Source organism: Centroberyx gerrardi, chromosome 5 (assembly GCF_048128805.1).
Source record: "Centroberyx gerrardi isolate f3 chromosome 5, fCenGer3.hap1.cur.20231027, whole genome shotgun sequence".
NCBI lineage: Eukaryota > Metazoa > Chordata > Actinopteri > Beryciformes > Berycidae > Centroberyx > Centroberyx gerrardi.
Genome location: NC_136001.1, coordinates 33,570,044 through 33,585,877, shown reverse-complemented (window position 1 = coordinate 33,585,877; position 15,834 = coordinate 33,570,044). Strand labels below are relative to the sequence as shown.

Here is a 15,834-nt window from a genome sequence, read left to right as displayed (position 1 = left end):
GAAGAGAGAGACATAGAAAGAGAGAGAGGGAGAGACGTAGAAAGAGAGCGAGGGACAGAGAGAGAGACAGAAAGAAAGACAGAGACAGAAAGAGAGAGAGAGAGACAGACAGAGAGAGACTACAACCTTCATTTCTTGGAAACTGATCACAACCTGTTACATTTTCATGATGAGTTTGCATTCTCAGAGTGATTCTGCATGTTTTTCAGGGTTTGGAAGGTTGCCTGCTGTCTGGTAAATAATAACAATACTCTTTTCCCAAGTAACTGTAATCGATAACAGTTGCCATTTCATCAGATTACATGTAATCTGTTACTCTATAAACGTGTAGATTCCTTCAGTTTACCTCAAAATTAGACTCCACAGTCGAGCATAATCTAGAGTGGAGATAAGAGGTTTTAGCTTGACGTGTTCTGTACTAACATGTTTGCTGCTGATGCTTTGTAATAGTGTTATACTGTATTTCTCTGTGTGGGAGGTCAGAGGTCAGGGTCTGGAGCTGGTAGGGATTCAGTGTCTACTGGCTCTACTGCACCACTAGACCACTCTTCATCTTCCCTCAAAATACACAGAGACGGACCAGGAATACAAAATACATGGGTTCAGGGAGCTAATGAGACAGTGAAATTATTATGTAACCTGCTGTATAGATCCATCTCAGTTGTTATAATATATAGCCTACTGCATATGAAATACTAACATGTATATGGGGCACCACAACGTTGGGCAAAGGGTTTGGTGGGATAAAGGCTTAAATTGAAGAGTTTTGTTCCAAAATGGGATACAAGTGACAGCTACTTTTGCAAAATGACTGATAGCAGAAAATGAAACCAAGAAAATAACTTGTTAAAGGATAATACAGAACTCAAGTCCCTGGTTGACAAAATAATACCTTTACAGTCTGGATCCTCTATATTTTAGAGATAGGCCTATTGAATGCTGGATAGCAAATACAGATTTTTCCAAAAATGGATATAGAGTTTGAGACTCTTCAATTTAATATTACTGGTACCTTTATGTGATTACATTTAGACATGAAAAGTCATCACACAAAAAACGTGTAACAACGCGAGATTTCGCTAGCTGTCCTTTCTCCAAAATAGAAACCAAACTGCTGTTCTCTGTCTAATGCTGCATTCAAGTCCTATGGGAAAGATGGTAGATACGAGTTTTCTACTTGAAAAGACAGTGCTCTTCATTTCAGCTGTCAGCTGAAATATACTACTAGAAAATAAATACTGTTCACCTCAGCTTTCAGATGGTAACTACAATTTAGTAACACATGGTTTGGTGATGGACTCGTCCATTCTTTACATTTCCTCAATTCTGAACATCACCAACAAGGAAATAGGCTACCTGCAGTGAAGTGTAGGGACTGATTCATTTGATTGAAATAAAATGAACAAAATGAATGTTTTTCCATCATGTATTCTGATGGTCAGAACACAACTACTTGCTGGATCTTGTTGAACATAGTTGACACTGAAATCTTTGGTTTGTAAAACATAAAGTCAAATCTAGGCTATCACTCATTAAGTGCATGTGTGTTAAGTGTGGCAAAAGCTGATCAGAAGCAATCAAAGATCATCGATCAGATGTATCAGTGACGGCCGAGTCATAAGTTTCTAAACGCAATCATCTGTTATCAGCCGTTGTTCCCAGGAGCTGAGGACCTCCAATATGGCCGCCAGAGGGCGCGTTACGTCACCTTTCACACGACTTGAACGCAGCATTAAGACGAAGCGAAAGTGATACAGTAGTTGTACCCCCCTTCCCCCCACCCCCCTCCCACACACACACACACACACACACACACAGTCTGAGAACTTGCTAGAGCCAACCGGTAAGTTCCCCGGTCGCCCCCTCCCATCAGACACAGTACAGCTGAGGAGAGCACAGGAAGCGTGGGTCAGAGAGATGAACACGGAGAGGAGAACAACATTTCAAATACATATTTTACATCAATAACATACCGAGTTTGGGGTGAAAATCATTCTAGGTGGCGTCATCCGTTTCGACTGAGTCATTTGTTTTGAAGAGGAGGAACACAGCCAGCAGCAGCCTTGCTAACCCTTAGCGTTAGCATTATCTCCTAACCGGCAGCCGGTAAGTGTGAGCTTGCTAATATTAGCATTCGCCAGCAATGGTACTATGGTTAGCTTGCTAGCTAAGTTAAAACGGCACTCTAACATCACTTGGACTAGCCTTGCTAGCGAGCTAGCTAACCGACAAACCACCCGAATAAAACAAAGACAGGTCAGGAACACAGACCGGATGCCTCTCGATTCTTAAACAAACTCCAGGCTTAAGTTAACGATATATCAAACTTTCAAGCTAGGCTGTTAGTTATAATAAATAGCACGACGGTAACTCACCAAACTAGCTAACTACAGGCAGCTAGGTACCAAACATAACCAACGTTAGCTCAGACTTAACTGGATAATTTGGCATAGCCTACATGTTGTAACCAGAATGAAGTCCAGATAAATACTGGTTATTTCTAGCTGTATCTGATAGATCTTTTACATTTACTTACTGCCCATTTTGGACCCAGGTTAAACTCAACCAGTCTTTTCTATTCTATAAACCAAGTTAGCTTAAAGAGCTAAGAAATCCAGAATTACTTTAAATTACAAAGCTGACACTAATGCGACTGAGTGAGCAGGTAGGAGTTTAGTGTCTTGCTCAAAGGCACTTAGTCAGCACACAGAGCAGTTGATGGACACAACATTGGTTTGCATCATAAAATAGATGTAACATTACAAGAAATTGTCTTGGTAACATTGGTGCAGAGACATTGATAACTTGCCAAGTAACACAGTACACACTGACACACACGGTACAGGACAACAGCACCTTACAGACAGTGCAGAGGGATAGAAGAAGACATGCTGTGGACACTGGACTAGACATAACACCTCTCATACAGGTGTGTTAAGTGTCCACCAGCAGGCTATTAAAGTCTTAATCCAATTTCCACTGTTGGTCAGTTGACAGACAAAAAAAAACAGGTATTTTAATTTCCTGGTTCTAACCAGTGTCGTCCCTCTTTGTTTTCAGCTCACAGTAAGTTGAAGAGATGCCTCAGAAGCGCAGGTCCCAGTCCTGGACGGAGCTGAAACAAGCTGGTAACGAGCGGTTCAAGACGGGCCAGTATGGAGAGGCTGCCGAGCTCTACTGCCAGGCCATCAGAGAGCTGGAGAAGTCCGGTAACTATCGCCTGTCTGTCTCATTGTATTCCTGACGGGTTCTAGTTGTCTTCATGACACGCAAGCAAGTCTAAGATGTTGTTTGGTGCAAGACCATTAAGTGCTTTGAAACCTTAAAATCAATTCTGGCCTTCACTGGAAGCCAGTCGGTAGGGAAACAAGGAAGCGTGGAAGTCTGATTGGCTTACGGCTGGTGACCGTGGGAAGTTCAGCCGTGGCGAGAAGCTTGTTGAGCGTTCACACATCGGGCGAGTTTCTGTCTGTAGGAGATGAATGGACTTCTGGTGACTTGTAGCTACAGTCCTTTTCAAAGTAACCTGTCTCTCTGTCACCTGTCTGTCTGCTTACCTATTCATTAATGGTCTGTCGCCTGTCTCTCTCTCACGGCCTGTTAACCATCGTCTGTCTCTCTGTTGCTTTGTTATTTGTCTCCTGTCTGTGGTTCTGTGAATTTTCCGTTGCTAGTTCTGTGTTTTAAATGACTGTTGTTGGTCTGTCAGTCTCTTTATTTACTGAAATATCTGTTGGCTGTCTTGTCTATCATCAGTGTCTTTTTCCGCATCTTTCTGTCTGTCTTCTGACCGGACAGCAGAATGGTTTGGACTGACATTGCGTCCCCAGGTCGGTGAAACACTCCTCCTATTAAAGATTTTTATTTCCTGTCCAGGTAAAAAGAGCCCAGAGGATTTGAGTATTTTGCACTCAAACCGCGCAGCCAGCTACCTGAAGGATGGCAACTGTGGAGAATGTGTGAAAGACTGCAATGTGTAAGTGCATTTATTTTTATCTGGCTTTTCATTTTATGTGTCCTACTGTTCTATCGTTTTGCACTATATAGTTTTAACCACATTGTTGTAACTATGGACCCGTCCCAGGTCTCTGGAGCTGGTCCCGTTCGGTGTGAAGTCCCTGCTGCGTCGCGCCGCTGCCTACGAAGCTCTGGAGCGCTACAGGCTGGCCTACATCGACTACAAGACGGCTCTGCAGGTCGACTGCAACATACCGGCCGCACACGACGGCACCAACAGGTAGCTGAGCCGCAGGGCGGCCGATACGACCGGCTTAGATCGTAACCCGTGAAAATTTCTCTGTGATCCATTACAGAGATTGTAATTGATCATTTTGATTCGCTGCAGTGTTTGCTGCCTGCGTTGAAATACTTGCACAATTAATGACACCAGCTGGGAGATATCGAATCATTTGACTTTAAGAGACTAACAATTTTCTAAATCATGTCCCGTCCTTGTTTTTTTAAGAGCATTTCCCCCCATTGTAACTCCAGTATTAACTGCTTGAGATAAACTTTTGGGGCATTTTTTCTCCCATAGCCATTTTTAAAAAAATGTTTTATTTACCTTTATTCAGGGTGGTCAATTGAGAGCGGGTGCCCTCTTTTACAATGATGCCCTGATACAATACAATAACAATAAAGCATCACAAAGAAAAAAACACAATATATAGAAAATACATAAAGCCATACATATAACACAAAGCATCTTTGCAGATCAATAGAAACAGGAACACTCCACTGTTACCATATCCTTCAATAAAAGCTTAAAATGATTGAGTGAAACCATCTGTTTTAGTTTCAGCAATTCCTGCAGCCTGGTCCACTTGTCTGGTGCATAAAAACTAAAAGCTAATTCCCCAAGTTCAGTGTTAATGAAGGGAGTTTCAAGAGTCAAATATTCCTGTGCACGTGTCTTATAAGAGAGAGATTTGAGCTTTAAAAGAGATGTAAGATATGAAGGTAACTTATTTAGTAATGCATTGTAAACAAAGAGGAGACAGTGTTGTTCCCTTCTAACACTAAGCGAAGGCCATCCTAATTTCAGATAAAGTAAACAGTGGTGTGTTCTGAAACTATCCCCGGTTATAAACCGTAAGGCATTATGGTAGAAGAGTAGTAGGGGCTGCATGCATATAAAGTATATCACCGTAATCCAAAACTGATATAATAAAGATATAAGAGTTGATTGTACAATTGCCTTCCTGTTTTCGAGAGTAAAGCATGATCTGTTTCTGTAGAGAGATTCCAGTCTAATCCTCAGTTTCTTTTTGAGCTCAAATATGTGAGTTTTAAATGATAGCTTTTCATCTAGAGATATAATGTTTTCATGTATGCATCCTTCAAGTTAGAGCCATGAAGCCAAAACCAGAAAGCTCAGTGTGGCTTTGGGTGTGACGAACAAAATGAATCTATAACTTTGACCTAGTTGGGCTTTCTGTGTGTAAAACACTGTTAATTCAATTGGTCCAGTTGGTCACCCAGCTCTGAATGATCAAGATCGTTAACTCCAACGATAGATACTGTTATCCCTCATTGTTTTACATGTATTTGTCTAGAAACTGTAGCTGGAGTGGATGGCGGTGAAAGCACACAGGATGTTTCAGTCCTCTTGGCAAATGAGGTGATTCAGATTCAGATGTATCTCTGTGTGTTTTTTCTGTTTCCCAGGATGACGAAGGTGCTGACGGAGGTGGACGGTCCGGCATGGAGGGAGAAGCTTCCTCCGATCCCGACCGTCCCGCTGGCCGTCAGGGAGAAACTGGCCCAGCAGGCCCGCGGGACTGCAGCCGGCACAGCACAGACGAACCCCGCGCCGCAACACAACGGCACCCGGCAGACACACAAACCCGGTAGGAAGGAGAGTTTAGTTCTGAGAATTAACACACACTCGTGGTATGTTTTCACAGGTGCCGTCGTTTCCGTGCTTCCCATTCATTTCCCATGTAAGCGGCTGTGCAATGCATTCTGGTTGAGGTCTAGTCTACTTTATGCAAATGAGGAGAGACCAGTGTGGCTCACCGCCTCTCAAACCTCGTGAACAAACTTTTAAACTAGCTGTTGTCGATCTAAAATGAAGAAAGATTCAGCAGCAGATGGACTGTTTCGGTGAAATAAGAGAAAGTTTCCGAACCAGCCGCCATGTTTTTCCAGTTTGAAAACCGGAGACAGAAACCCAAGCGCAGCCCAGCGAGCGGTGTGTTCGACCAATCAGGCGCAGCCATCGGTCCATGGCAGATGAAAAGTAACGAGGCTGCAAACCATCCTGCGTTTACACACAACTACTGTTTGTCCAAAGTTTGAAATGCACCCAGGAAGAGGGGAGAAATTTGTGTTTATGTTTAAGAGAAAGAGATCACTTGTCAATCATCTATCGGGACTCTGCCTTTATTTCAGTGGCACACTGCATTAAAACGTTTCAGGCAGAAGTCGTGATACACTTGTTTGTTAAACTGTATTTACACTGTAGTGATATCTGTGATGTTGACGCTGGAAAGGCTGAAATTTGGATCTGGATGTTCAGAAATCCTCCACAGCTCTGGACTGATATGAAAGAAAGATGCTGTATATAAAAATCAAACTGTATTTCCTATTTTTCTCCCCAGATTGTGAAATGTGTCCAGGAAATCTCTTTCCACAGGGAGTGGATATTGATATATATATATCTACTCATCAGGATAAGGGTGTCAGTAATTTGGGGGAATACTATTGTAATGGGTTTATTCCCTGTGTATGTGTGTGTAGATGTATTTACTGGATGTGTGTGTGTGTGTTTGTCAGGAGCAGCTGAAGAATGTTTGAAATTCTGGTGAAAACTGATCTTCTCTGCCTCTTTTTCCTTCTCCTTTTTCTTCTTGTCATTGTGTTTCCTCTGTTTCATCTTCTTTTTCTTTTCAAAATCTTTTTATTGAGATTTTTCAACAAAAGTTCCCAGGGTTGGGCAGGCATATTCCACATTGTTATAAAATATACACCAATGTAGTATCATATAAAAATAAAAACAGTGACAATAGTGACAGTAATAAAGTAAGACGTCCCCACCCCCTTGATTACCTAGAATAGGTACGAGGCACAGTATCTAGAAATAAAGAAATAAAACTAAAGATGTAGCTATTTCCATGAAGTCAGGTGTTATTTTGGTGTCAAGGGCAGGGCTAGAATGCATGTCACACTATGTCGTTTGGGTGTTATGAAACTATGTCAAAAAGGGTCCCCAGGTCTTATAGAATTTCTCCCCAGAGCCACTGATTGAGAAGCGTATCATCTCCAATTTAAGGCAGGACATTATATGACTAAGTGTGGGCGGGGCAGCATCTTTCCAGACTGCGCGTCTCGCCAAGAGTGAGGCAAAGGCAACCATGTGGCGCTCTGCAAATGTCAGATGAGGATCGTCTTCATCAGTAATGCCAATCAGAGCTACCAGAGGGTCCGGGTCTAGATTCTGCTGTTTCATCTTCTTTTTGATGTGATGTGATGTATCACACCCTCTCTGTGGTGAATATGAGTTGTTACCATCAGGACGGAGGTGTGGGGTACCGCCTTGTGCCCAGAGATCCTTTATACCTTCCAGTATAGCTCTGTTAAACAAATCCTGATGATATGAGGTGTGTGTCACTTGCATTTTGTTGTATTAATTCTTGATTGTTGGTGATGTTGATGTGGAGCACCTTGTTGTTAAATGTCTGTCTTTAATTGTAATGTCCTTTCTGTTGTGGTTGTATTTGTCTGACAGTTGCCACAGACACAAAGAGAATTTCTGAAAGGATAATAAACGAAACTAACTAACTAACTAACTAACTTTTTCCTCTCGCCCCCCCCCCTCTCCTGTCAGCTGTCGGTGATCAGGACTTGAAGAAAGGCCAGATCCTGAAGGAGGAAGGAAACGCTCTGGTGAAGAAAGGAGAGCATAAGAAAGCCATAGAGAAGTACAGCCAGAGCCTCAAATACAACGCTGCCGAGGTCACCACCTACACCAACAGGTGGGCCACACTGCCATCTGTCCATCTAAATACATCTATTCATCCATCCATCTATTTATACATCTATCCATCTATCCATCCATTTATCTGTCTATTCATTTATCCATCCATATATCCATCTATTCATCCATCTGTCTATTTATACATCTATTCATCTATCCATTTATCCATCTATCCATCCATTTATCTGTCTATTCATCTATCCATTTATCCATCTATCCATCCATTTATCTGTCTATTCATCTATCCATTTATCCATCCATCCATCTTTTTATCTATCCGTCCATTTGTCCATCGATTCATCTATCCATTTACACATCCATCAGTCCATCCATTCATTTATCCATTTATTGTATTTATTTATTTATCAGTGTGTTCATCTGTCCTTCCACCTACAAAATCATCCATTTATTCATCCATTTATGATTCATCCATTTACCCGTCTGTTCATCTATCATTTCATCCCTTTTAGTGCTGAAATGATTAGTCGGTTAATAAATTAGTCGATCGACAGAAATTATAATTTCAGTATTATAATTTTGATAATAGATTAATCGTTTTAGTTATTTATCTGGTAAATAATACCAAACATTTGCTGGTTACAGCTTATGATTATAAAATGAATACTTTGGGTTTTTTGTTTGGACTCTGGTAACTTGTGATGGGCGTTTGTCATTATTTTAGACATTTTATAGACTAGATGATTAATAAAAAAAACGATCTATGAGATTAATCAAATCAAAATTATAATGAATTTATTTTCTGTCAATTGACTAATTGATTAATCGACTAATTGCTGCAGCACTGCTGTATATTTTGTGAATGTCTGTTTTGGGTTCAAGTTAAAAACAGTTTTCTTTGGCTATGAGTTCTACTTTACATGCTGTCAGAAGTTCTGATTCTAATTTGTGTGTGTATGTGTGTGTGTGTGTGTGTGTGTGTGTGTGTGTGTGTGTGTGTGTGCAGGGCGCTGTGCTACCTGTCAGTGAAGCAGTACAGAGAGGCTGTCAGAGACTGTGATGAGGCGCTGATGATTGACAGCAGCAACATCAAGGCTCTCTACAGGAGGGCCCAGGCTCACAAGGAGCTCAAGGTGAGAGCCGGGATTCTCGCTGCAGCGCTTCACTCTGCTTTTTCCTCACAGTCTAATGAGGAGTCGGGTTAAAATCCTGAACGTGTCTGGAGAAAGTTTGGAGGCGGCGGACAAAAAAACGTCGGTTTTCCCAGGCAGACGCTCTTCATCTGTATTCAGCACAGACGCTCTCTCCTGACTGCAGGTTTGGGAAGCTGGAGAGGCAAAATGTTTTAAGAAGCGAGGAGAAGAGCCGTTCCTGAGTTAACTTCCCTCCAGTCCCAAGTCAGTCTCAAGTCTGGAGGCTCAAGTCTCAAATCAAGTCTCAAGTCTAAATGTAGATTACCAAGTCAAGTCAGAACAAATCAAGAGTCCAGTATCAATTTAATATCTTAAAGAAAACTAAATATCTAGGACTTTTCAGTGCAATATGGTTTTAATAGGATAAAAACTTGGTAAGAGCATCATGAGTTTGATTTCTATAATCAGTTTCAACTTCAATAAATTCAATCATTCCATACAAATTCAGAAAACAGAATTTAAATTCAGTCGTCTGCTGGAACAAATCTCATCACTTTCAATCTAAGTCATTTACACAAACACAAGATCTCAAGTCAAGACTTTAGAAACCTTTTCAAGTCATCAAAGTACAAGTCAGAGTCAAGTCCCAAGTCACCAGAACCCAAGTCAAGTCGAGTCTCAAGTCTTCTGTCACTGAGCAAAACGACTCGTTTGGTTGCTCAGAAAACAACTGATAGGCTTTTCTCAGTGTAGAAACGACTTCAGATTCCTGCAGTTTTGTTTTGTTTTTTACACCCACCTATAACTAACCAAAAAAAATGTTTTGAGAATTTGCATATTTTAGTCAGCTCTCCCTTTAACTTGTCGTTGTCGTTCCTGCAGGACGTCAAATCCTGCGTGGAGGACCTGAACAGCCTGCTGAAAGTGGAACCAAAGAACGGCGCCGCCCTCAAGCTGCTGCAGGAAGTCCAGAAGAAGAAATGATGATGCGTGGGGGAAGTCTGGAGGAAGAAGTAACATCTGGTCATGTGACTGCGTTGCCTGAGGAGGAGAGGAGGAGGAGGAGGAGGAGGAGGAGTCACGATGTTTTAATGAGGCAGGCTGTGGAAGGCAGCTGATTCAACCGCTTAACACAAAAGACCCGGGCTGCGTTTCCCAGAAGCCTCTTCACGCCGGACGCACGTTTGACCCGCTGACTCGCAGCGGAACAAACATGGACTCGGTCTGTCGATGCTGCTGGGAAACGCAGCTCTGACCGGTGGGAACAGAGGGATTACCAGGAAGACCGGACTCAGACACTTCGAGCCTTGGGGATGTTTGTATTTTATGTTACGGTTTCACCTCCCAGTTCCATCTGTATTTATGAATATTTAGAAGATGTGAAGTTATGGCCGCACACTTGTAAATCTGATGTAGGATAAGCCTTTATCATTATCGATTATAAATTACCAACAGCTAAATGCTTTTCTGGTTAGTTTGTCTGCTTAACCAGCCATCGTTTGTAGCTCCTGTTGTTTTCTAAAAGTCTAGCTGGTTGGTATCTGTACACATAGTGAAAGTAGCTGGTGAATTTTGGGTTTAAGCAGCTACTGCACATGAAAGTTAAAAAGATAAAAGCTTCCTGAACTGATTTGAGGCAGCGGAGGGCTAATGACAGACATCAGAAAGCTTCAATCTACTGAAATCTCACCATGAGAACTGAAGTTTTCTTTAAGTTTATGGCCATTTATGTAGAGGAAATCAATTCTGCAAATCAAATTTTGTTAATATTAACATGATTAAAAACAATTATGGCTGTGAAAAAGAAAGACGACAACAGAAACAAGATAACGGCATCATAAAAGTAGCCTGGTAAGACCATCCTGATCACGTGACCTCACATTCTGTTTCGCTCCACGGATCAGTCTGGACTTCCAGCCGCCCACATCGATTTCAGTGGGCGGAGACAAACAAACTCCGTCAGCCAATCAGCGAATCCAAATTCAAATCCACTCGGAAGAACGGCGAAAACGTCTTTTCCGCCGAGAAACTCCGCTAGTGCGTACTCTTGTTCTTGTTTAATTGTTGTTATTGAGTCTATTTCTGCAATAACTGCACTTATGGCTGTGTTTACTCTACTAACGTTAACGTTAACGCTCGTTGCTTCGGGAGACGCCGTTACTGTTTTGCCAGCGGCGGCCTGTATTTCACGTCATCAATTACGACGCAGTCCCTGATTGGCCCGGTTACATTGTAATGTCAGGAAATCGATGTTGGCGGCCGGAAGTCCAGACTGATCCGTGGTCTTACCAGGCTAGTGTAAAGGGGCAAGAACAGAAGTGCAGGCTGATTTATAGTTCTGCCTCAAAGTGTCTCCGTAGCTTTCTGCTCCTCTCCACAACTGTAACTGCGCATAGGGAGACGCATGACCACGAGAGCTGTGATTGGTCGCTCGGTGTCTCCTCCTCCTGTGAGCCGACAGTGAAGACAACATGGAGCAGATGAAGAGAGACGAGCTGAGGAGGATCAGATGTTCATCTGGACGACAGCTCATCTCCCCGTTATAAAGACACCAGATCATATTCATATTTAAGAAGCTGGAATCAGAGAATTTTGACTTGTTTTTCTTAAAAAATTACTCGAACCGATTAATCGATTATCGAAATAGTTGGCGATTAATTTAATAGTTGACAATTAATCGATTAATCGTTGCAGCCCTACCGGAGACTCCTTCGACGCAGAACTAGAAATCAGCCACCACACTTACCAAAAAAAAGAAATCTAAAAACCAGAAACGTGCATATATATATATATATATATATATAAAAAAGAATCCCCAAGACTGTTCATCAGGCCAAACGTCGGAGATAATTAAGGTTTATTCTGCATTTGAATTCCAAGCTTATGGCCGTTTTTTCACATCTTCTGTACTAAAGTCTGATAGCAGGTTCCTCATTTATCCAGAATCTGTTCACCCGAGGCGTTCAGTATGTGTGAGTATTTGGCTTATTCAGTTGATAATATTTATCCTGTTCAAGCCTACTTCCTGTGTCAGCGTTAAGGCCCCGCCCAGTCCGCCCCACAGCGCCCTCTGCCTGTCTCCTGCTCACTGCAAAAACCTGTTTGTTTAAAACTGTCTCTACCTTGGATTCAGTCTGTTTGTCTCACTGACGGCTATCGATAAAGTTACAGCTACATTTCTACTGTTAGGATCAAAGCTTTTTCCTTTCTGTTTGTTTGGAAATGTAAACGTTTAAAGACATTTATTTCAATCAAGCGAGACTGTCTTCAAATAAGAGTCTTCATTTCAAAAGTACTCATTCTGTGAGCTTATTTTTCTTCATATTTACTGTCCTGTTATGGTGAAACAACTTAAATTTCTCAATGATGATCCTCCTCCTCCTTCCTCTTCCTGTCCATGGAGGTTTGTCGCTGGCGTCCATCTTGCTTTTAGTGCCTGTCTTCATCCTCTCTGTCTGCTGCTGTGGAGAAGAGTTTCTGCTCCAAAGCGTCTCCAAACAAGTCCGATTTCAAATTAAGTGTTATGCCAAAATTTGTTTCCCTTTAAAAAAAAAAAAATCTGTTGCCCTGGCAGTGTGTGTGTGTCTTTGTTTTGTTCTAGGTGTGGAAATACTCATGTGGGAAATAGTTAGTAAATGTCCAGTAGACTTATTTATAACCTGACAGCTTCCTTGTACAATCGATGGACACTTGTGGTTTGAGATCAGATTACAAACAAGCCTGGTTTCTGTTTATCATCAGGAAACTAGCTGGGTTACTTTGTCATTTTTTTGTAAATCCTGTGAAATGTTTAAAAAAAAATGGTTTAACATTTGAAAAGCCAGCAATAGGAAGAAAGTCCCCAAAAATTGAATGTTTTTTTTCTCACCTTTATTACCAGGGGAAACACATTTTTAGGGGAAACAAATTTTGCCGCAACAAGGAGCCAGTTTGTATAAAGTACCTGATAGTAGCCTGTAGTCTGCAGTCATGTATTTCTTCAAAGCTGCCTACAGAAGCCTGTGTGTGTGTGTGTGTGTGTGTTTTCACCCATCATGCTCTCTGTTTCAGCAGAAACATTTGTTGTCAGCGATCAAACCACAGCAGGCACTCAGCAGGCTGTTAGACAAGTGTTCAGGCTGTTGAGAAGAACATGGAAAATTAAGAGAGGAGGGGGAAGGGGGGTGTGTGTGTTCAGGATTCAAGCCAACATCCTGATGCATGATGGGAATTGGTTTATCTCATTCAGCTCCATCCAAACTCCTCTTCGCCTTCCAGAAACCCGTAACAAACACAATCCAGACTGAATCTGAGGGCTTGATCTGAGAGTTTTATAAGAGCGTTTGTTTTATTCTATATTCGTTCTCCACCTGGTCCTACAGCTCCCAGTGTGCACCAGCAGAGCACTGTGGTTTCACTGGGCAGCTCCCAGTATGGATGGATGGATGGATGGATGTGTGGAACTGTGAACTGGAAGCATGAGGCAGCTGAAAAAAAAAGAGTGTGACGATAAAGACTATTTGTGCTCCGTGGACTTAAATAAATAAAGGTTAAAAAAAAATCAACACATCACTATTTGACATTTTGAATCTGTCCCCCCAAAACACTGGAGACAGTTTGTGGACTTTTTTAGAACCAGGTGAGCTTTACTCTGTCGTGTTTTCGGTTATCTGGCCTCAGGAGCCGGCAGGTTAGAGCAGTGGTTCTCAACATGGGGTCCCGGGACCCCCAGGGGTCCTTGAGGGGGTTCCAGACAAATTGATGAAAACTTCAGCATTATTTCATTTACAAGAAGTTAACACAGTTAGAGAATGTAGAAGAATGACTGTTCTGATCATAGTTTCTCTGTTATCTCTCTACCTGCAATACAGACAGTCATGGAGTTCTGGACAAAATCATATCTGACAATAAAAATATTCTCAAGATATTCCCATCTCTTGCATCTTCATCCCTTCTTGCCTCAGACTGAAGGGGCAACAGCATTTCCATTTAATGCATTTTGGCTGAAGCTCAACAGTAGAAGAACGTCTGTCAGGTGAAAACATCGTATCTCCAAAAATGTCAACTTTCCAGGAGCTTTTTGTTTTTTTATTTTCAAAGGGTTTCATCAGGCCAAGGATGGTGTGGAAAAAAATCCCAACATCAAAATTGGAGTTAGGGGGTTTTCACATGACAGCGATAATCCTCAGTTCATATAGAGCAGTGGTTCTCAACCTTTTTCATATCAAGGACCCCTAATTTAGTCCACATTTGGGCCCCGGACCCCCCATTTGATAAGACTTTGTCCCTCAAACCCAAATCCGAGAATATTTTTACTATTACATATGATTTTGTGCAGAATCCCATGACTATCTGTATTGTAGGTAGAGAGATAACAGAGAAACTATCATCAAAAAAGTCATTCTCCTACATTTTCTAATTGTGTTAATTTGTAAATTGAATTAATGGTGAAGTTTAACAGTTCATCAGTTTGCTGGGGACCCCCTGGAACTCCCTCAACGACCCCTGGTGGTCCCCGGACCCCATGTTGAGAACCACTGATATAGAGCACCAACATTAAAAGCAACCGGTGACCCTGAAGTGACCGAAGTAAGAGAGAAGAGCTGGGAAAGGGATTAAGAGGCAGAGCGGGTTTTTAATACTTCAAGATAAGAGAATATTAGAGGGAGAAGAAGAAATTCAGAGGGAAACTGAAGTGAAGTTCTTCTGTAAGAGATCAGTTTTCAGCGGAAGATGGGATCCACTCTGCTGGGGAAGTCCAGCAGATCCATCGCTCCTCGTTTTACAATTCTGACGACAGGAGAATAAGATGCAGAGTCGACGCTGGTGAACTTCCAGACTTCCCTCAAAGTTTCTCAAGATTTTTTTCATGCTTCTCCAAATCTTTAAAGACTTAAAAATTGCCAACAACATTTCCATACTCACCTGTGGCCACACCTGTTTTGATTTTGAATGAACTTTCTTGGTTCTGTATTCCTAAATATCAGAAGTGTGTACTGTGGTGCTCTTCTCAGGTTTAACAGCTGCTGAGGAAGTAGGTCCCTCATCTGGAGACGGGCCGCTTTAAAGGATCAGGCCGGTGTTTTTTAATGCATTTCTTACCGTCAACAAATCCTATGAAAATAACAAAATCAGCAATGAATTTGTTTTGCCAACAAGTCTCGTCCATGTAGCCGGTGCCCAGTGCAGCCTCATGTCCCAGCAGCCATAGATTGTATTAAAAAAATGATTAAAAACTCTGGGCAACATATTTCATCATCACGATGCACCGGGCCGGCCGACTTTTTCCTCAAACGACTTAATAAGCCGGCCGTAAACACGCTTTCCATCTCAGGAAAGTAGTTCCGTAGCACAGAAAATAGTCCCCGGCGTAATGAAGAGTTTGTTCCCGTTTGAATTTGATTTGGTAATAACTACAACAGTCTGACTTTTCATGGTAACAGTTAGAGATTTTTAAAATGTAAACTATGTCTTTGTGAGCTGTATTTAAAGGTTTTTATCTTACAATTGGAGCCAATGACTTCCGGGTTGACGGCTAAAAACGGAACGTGGGAAGTCAGAAAGTAACGGGAGTAGAGCAAACGCATTGTTGATTTTGTTATTTTCATAGGATTTGTTGACGGTAAGAAATGCATTAAAAAACACCAGCCGCATCCTTTAAGAAGAGCTTAAACCGTTCTGCCATTGAAGCTTTGAACTCACTGCATTGAATGTCTTGTGTCAATGTATTGTTAATGTGTTGTCTTCCTGTTTTGTATGAATATTGTGGTGTGTGTGTGTGTGTGT

General features: G+C 41.8%; 1 protein-coding gene and 1 long non-coding RNA gene across 4 annotated transcripts in view; one reads left to right on the top strand and one right to left on the bottom strand.

Annotated features, from left to right (window-relative positions):
* The first annotated feature begins 1,842 nt into the window (after positions 1–1,842).
* tomm34 (translocase of outer mitochondrial membrane 34) lies at positions 1,843–12,642 on the top strand. 3 transcript variants are annotated; one of them, XR_013504907.1, is made up of 9 exons: positions 1,843–2,106; positions 3,061–3,209; positions 3,877–3,976; positions 4,085–4,237; positions 5,668–5,849; positions 7,829–7,976; positions 8,943–9,069; positions 9,952–10,912; positions 11,381–12,642. XR_013504907.1 is itself a non-coding variant. In XM_071922559.2 (8 exons), exons 2-8 carry the CDS (start codon positions 3,080–3,082, stop codon positions 10,051–10,053), a joined length of 942 nt encoding a protein of 313 aa, XP_071778660.2. In that variant the 5' UTR covers positions 1,843–2,106; positions 3,061–3,079; the 3' UTR covers positions 10,054–12,642. The 3 variants fall into 3 exon arrangements, 1 of the variants encoding a protein (XP_071778660.2); XR_013504908.1 differs by having other exon boundaries at positions 11,374–12,642; XM_071922559.2 differs by having other exon boundaries at positions 9,952–12,642.
* Positions 12,643–13,845: 1,203 nt separating this feature from the next.
* LOC144539339 (uncharacterized) overlaps positions 13,846–15,834 on the bottom strand; it is a 182,224-nt gene continuing 180,235 nt past the window's right edge. The window contains exon 3 of the long non-coding RNA XR_013504870.1: positions 13,846–13,966. This is a non-coding gene — a long non-coding RNA (uncharacterized LOC144539339). The remainder of the gene's footprint in view (positions 13,967–15,834) is intronic.

What these genes read in the sequence shown, in the direction of transcription:
- tomm34 (XM_071922559.2), top strand. Translation starts at nt 3,080, where the DNA reads ATGCCTCAGAAGCGCAGGTCCCAGTCCTGGACGGAGCTGAAACAAGCT. An exon ending in CAGAGAGCTGGAGAAGTCCG is followed by an intron (nt 3,210 to 3,876) that starts GTAACTATCGCC and finishes TTTCCTGTCCAG; the next exon opens with GTAAAAAGAGCCCAGAGGAT. An exon ending in CCGGCAGACACACAAACCCG is followed by an intron (nt 5,850 to 7,828) that starts GTAGGAAGGAGA and finishes CTCTCCTGTCAG; the next exon opens with CTGTCGGTGATCAGGACTTG.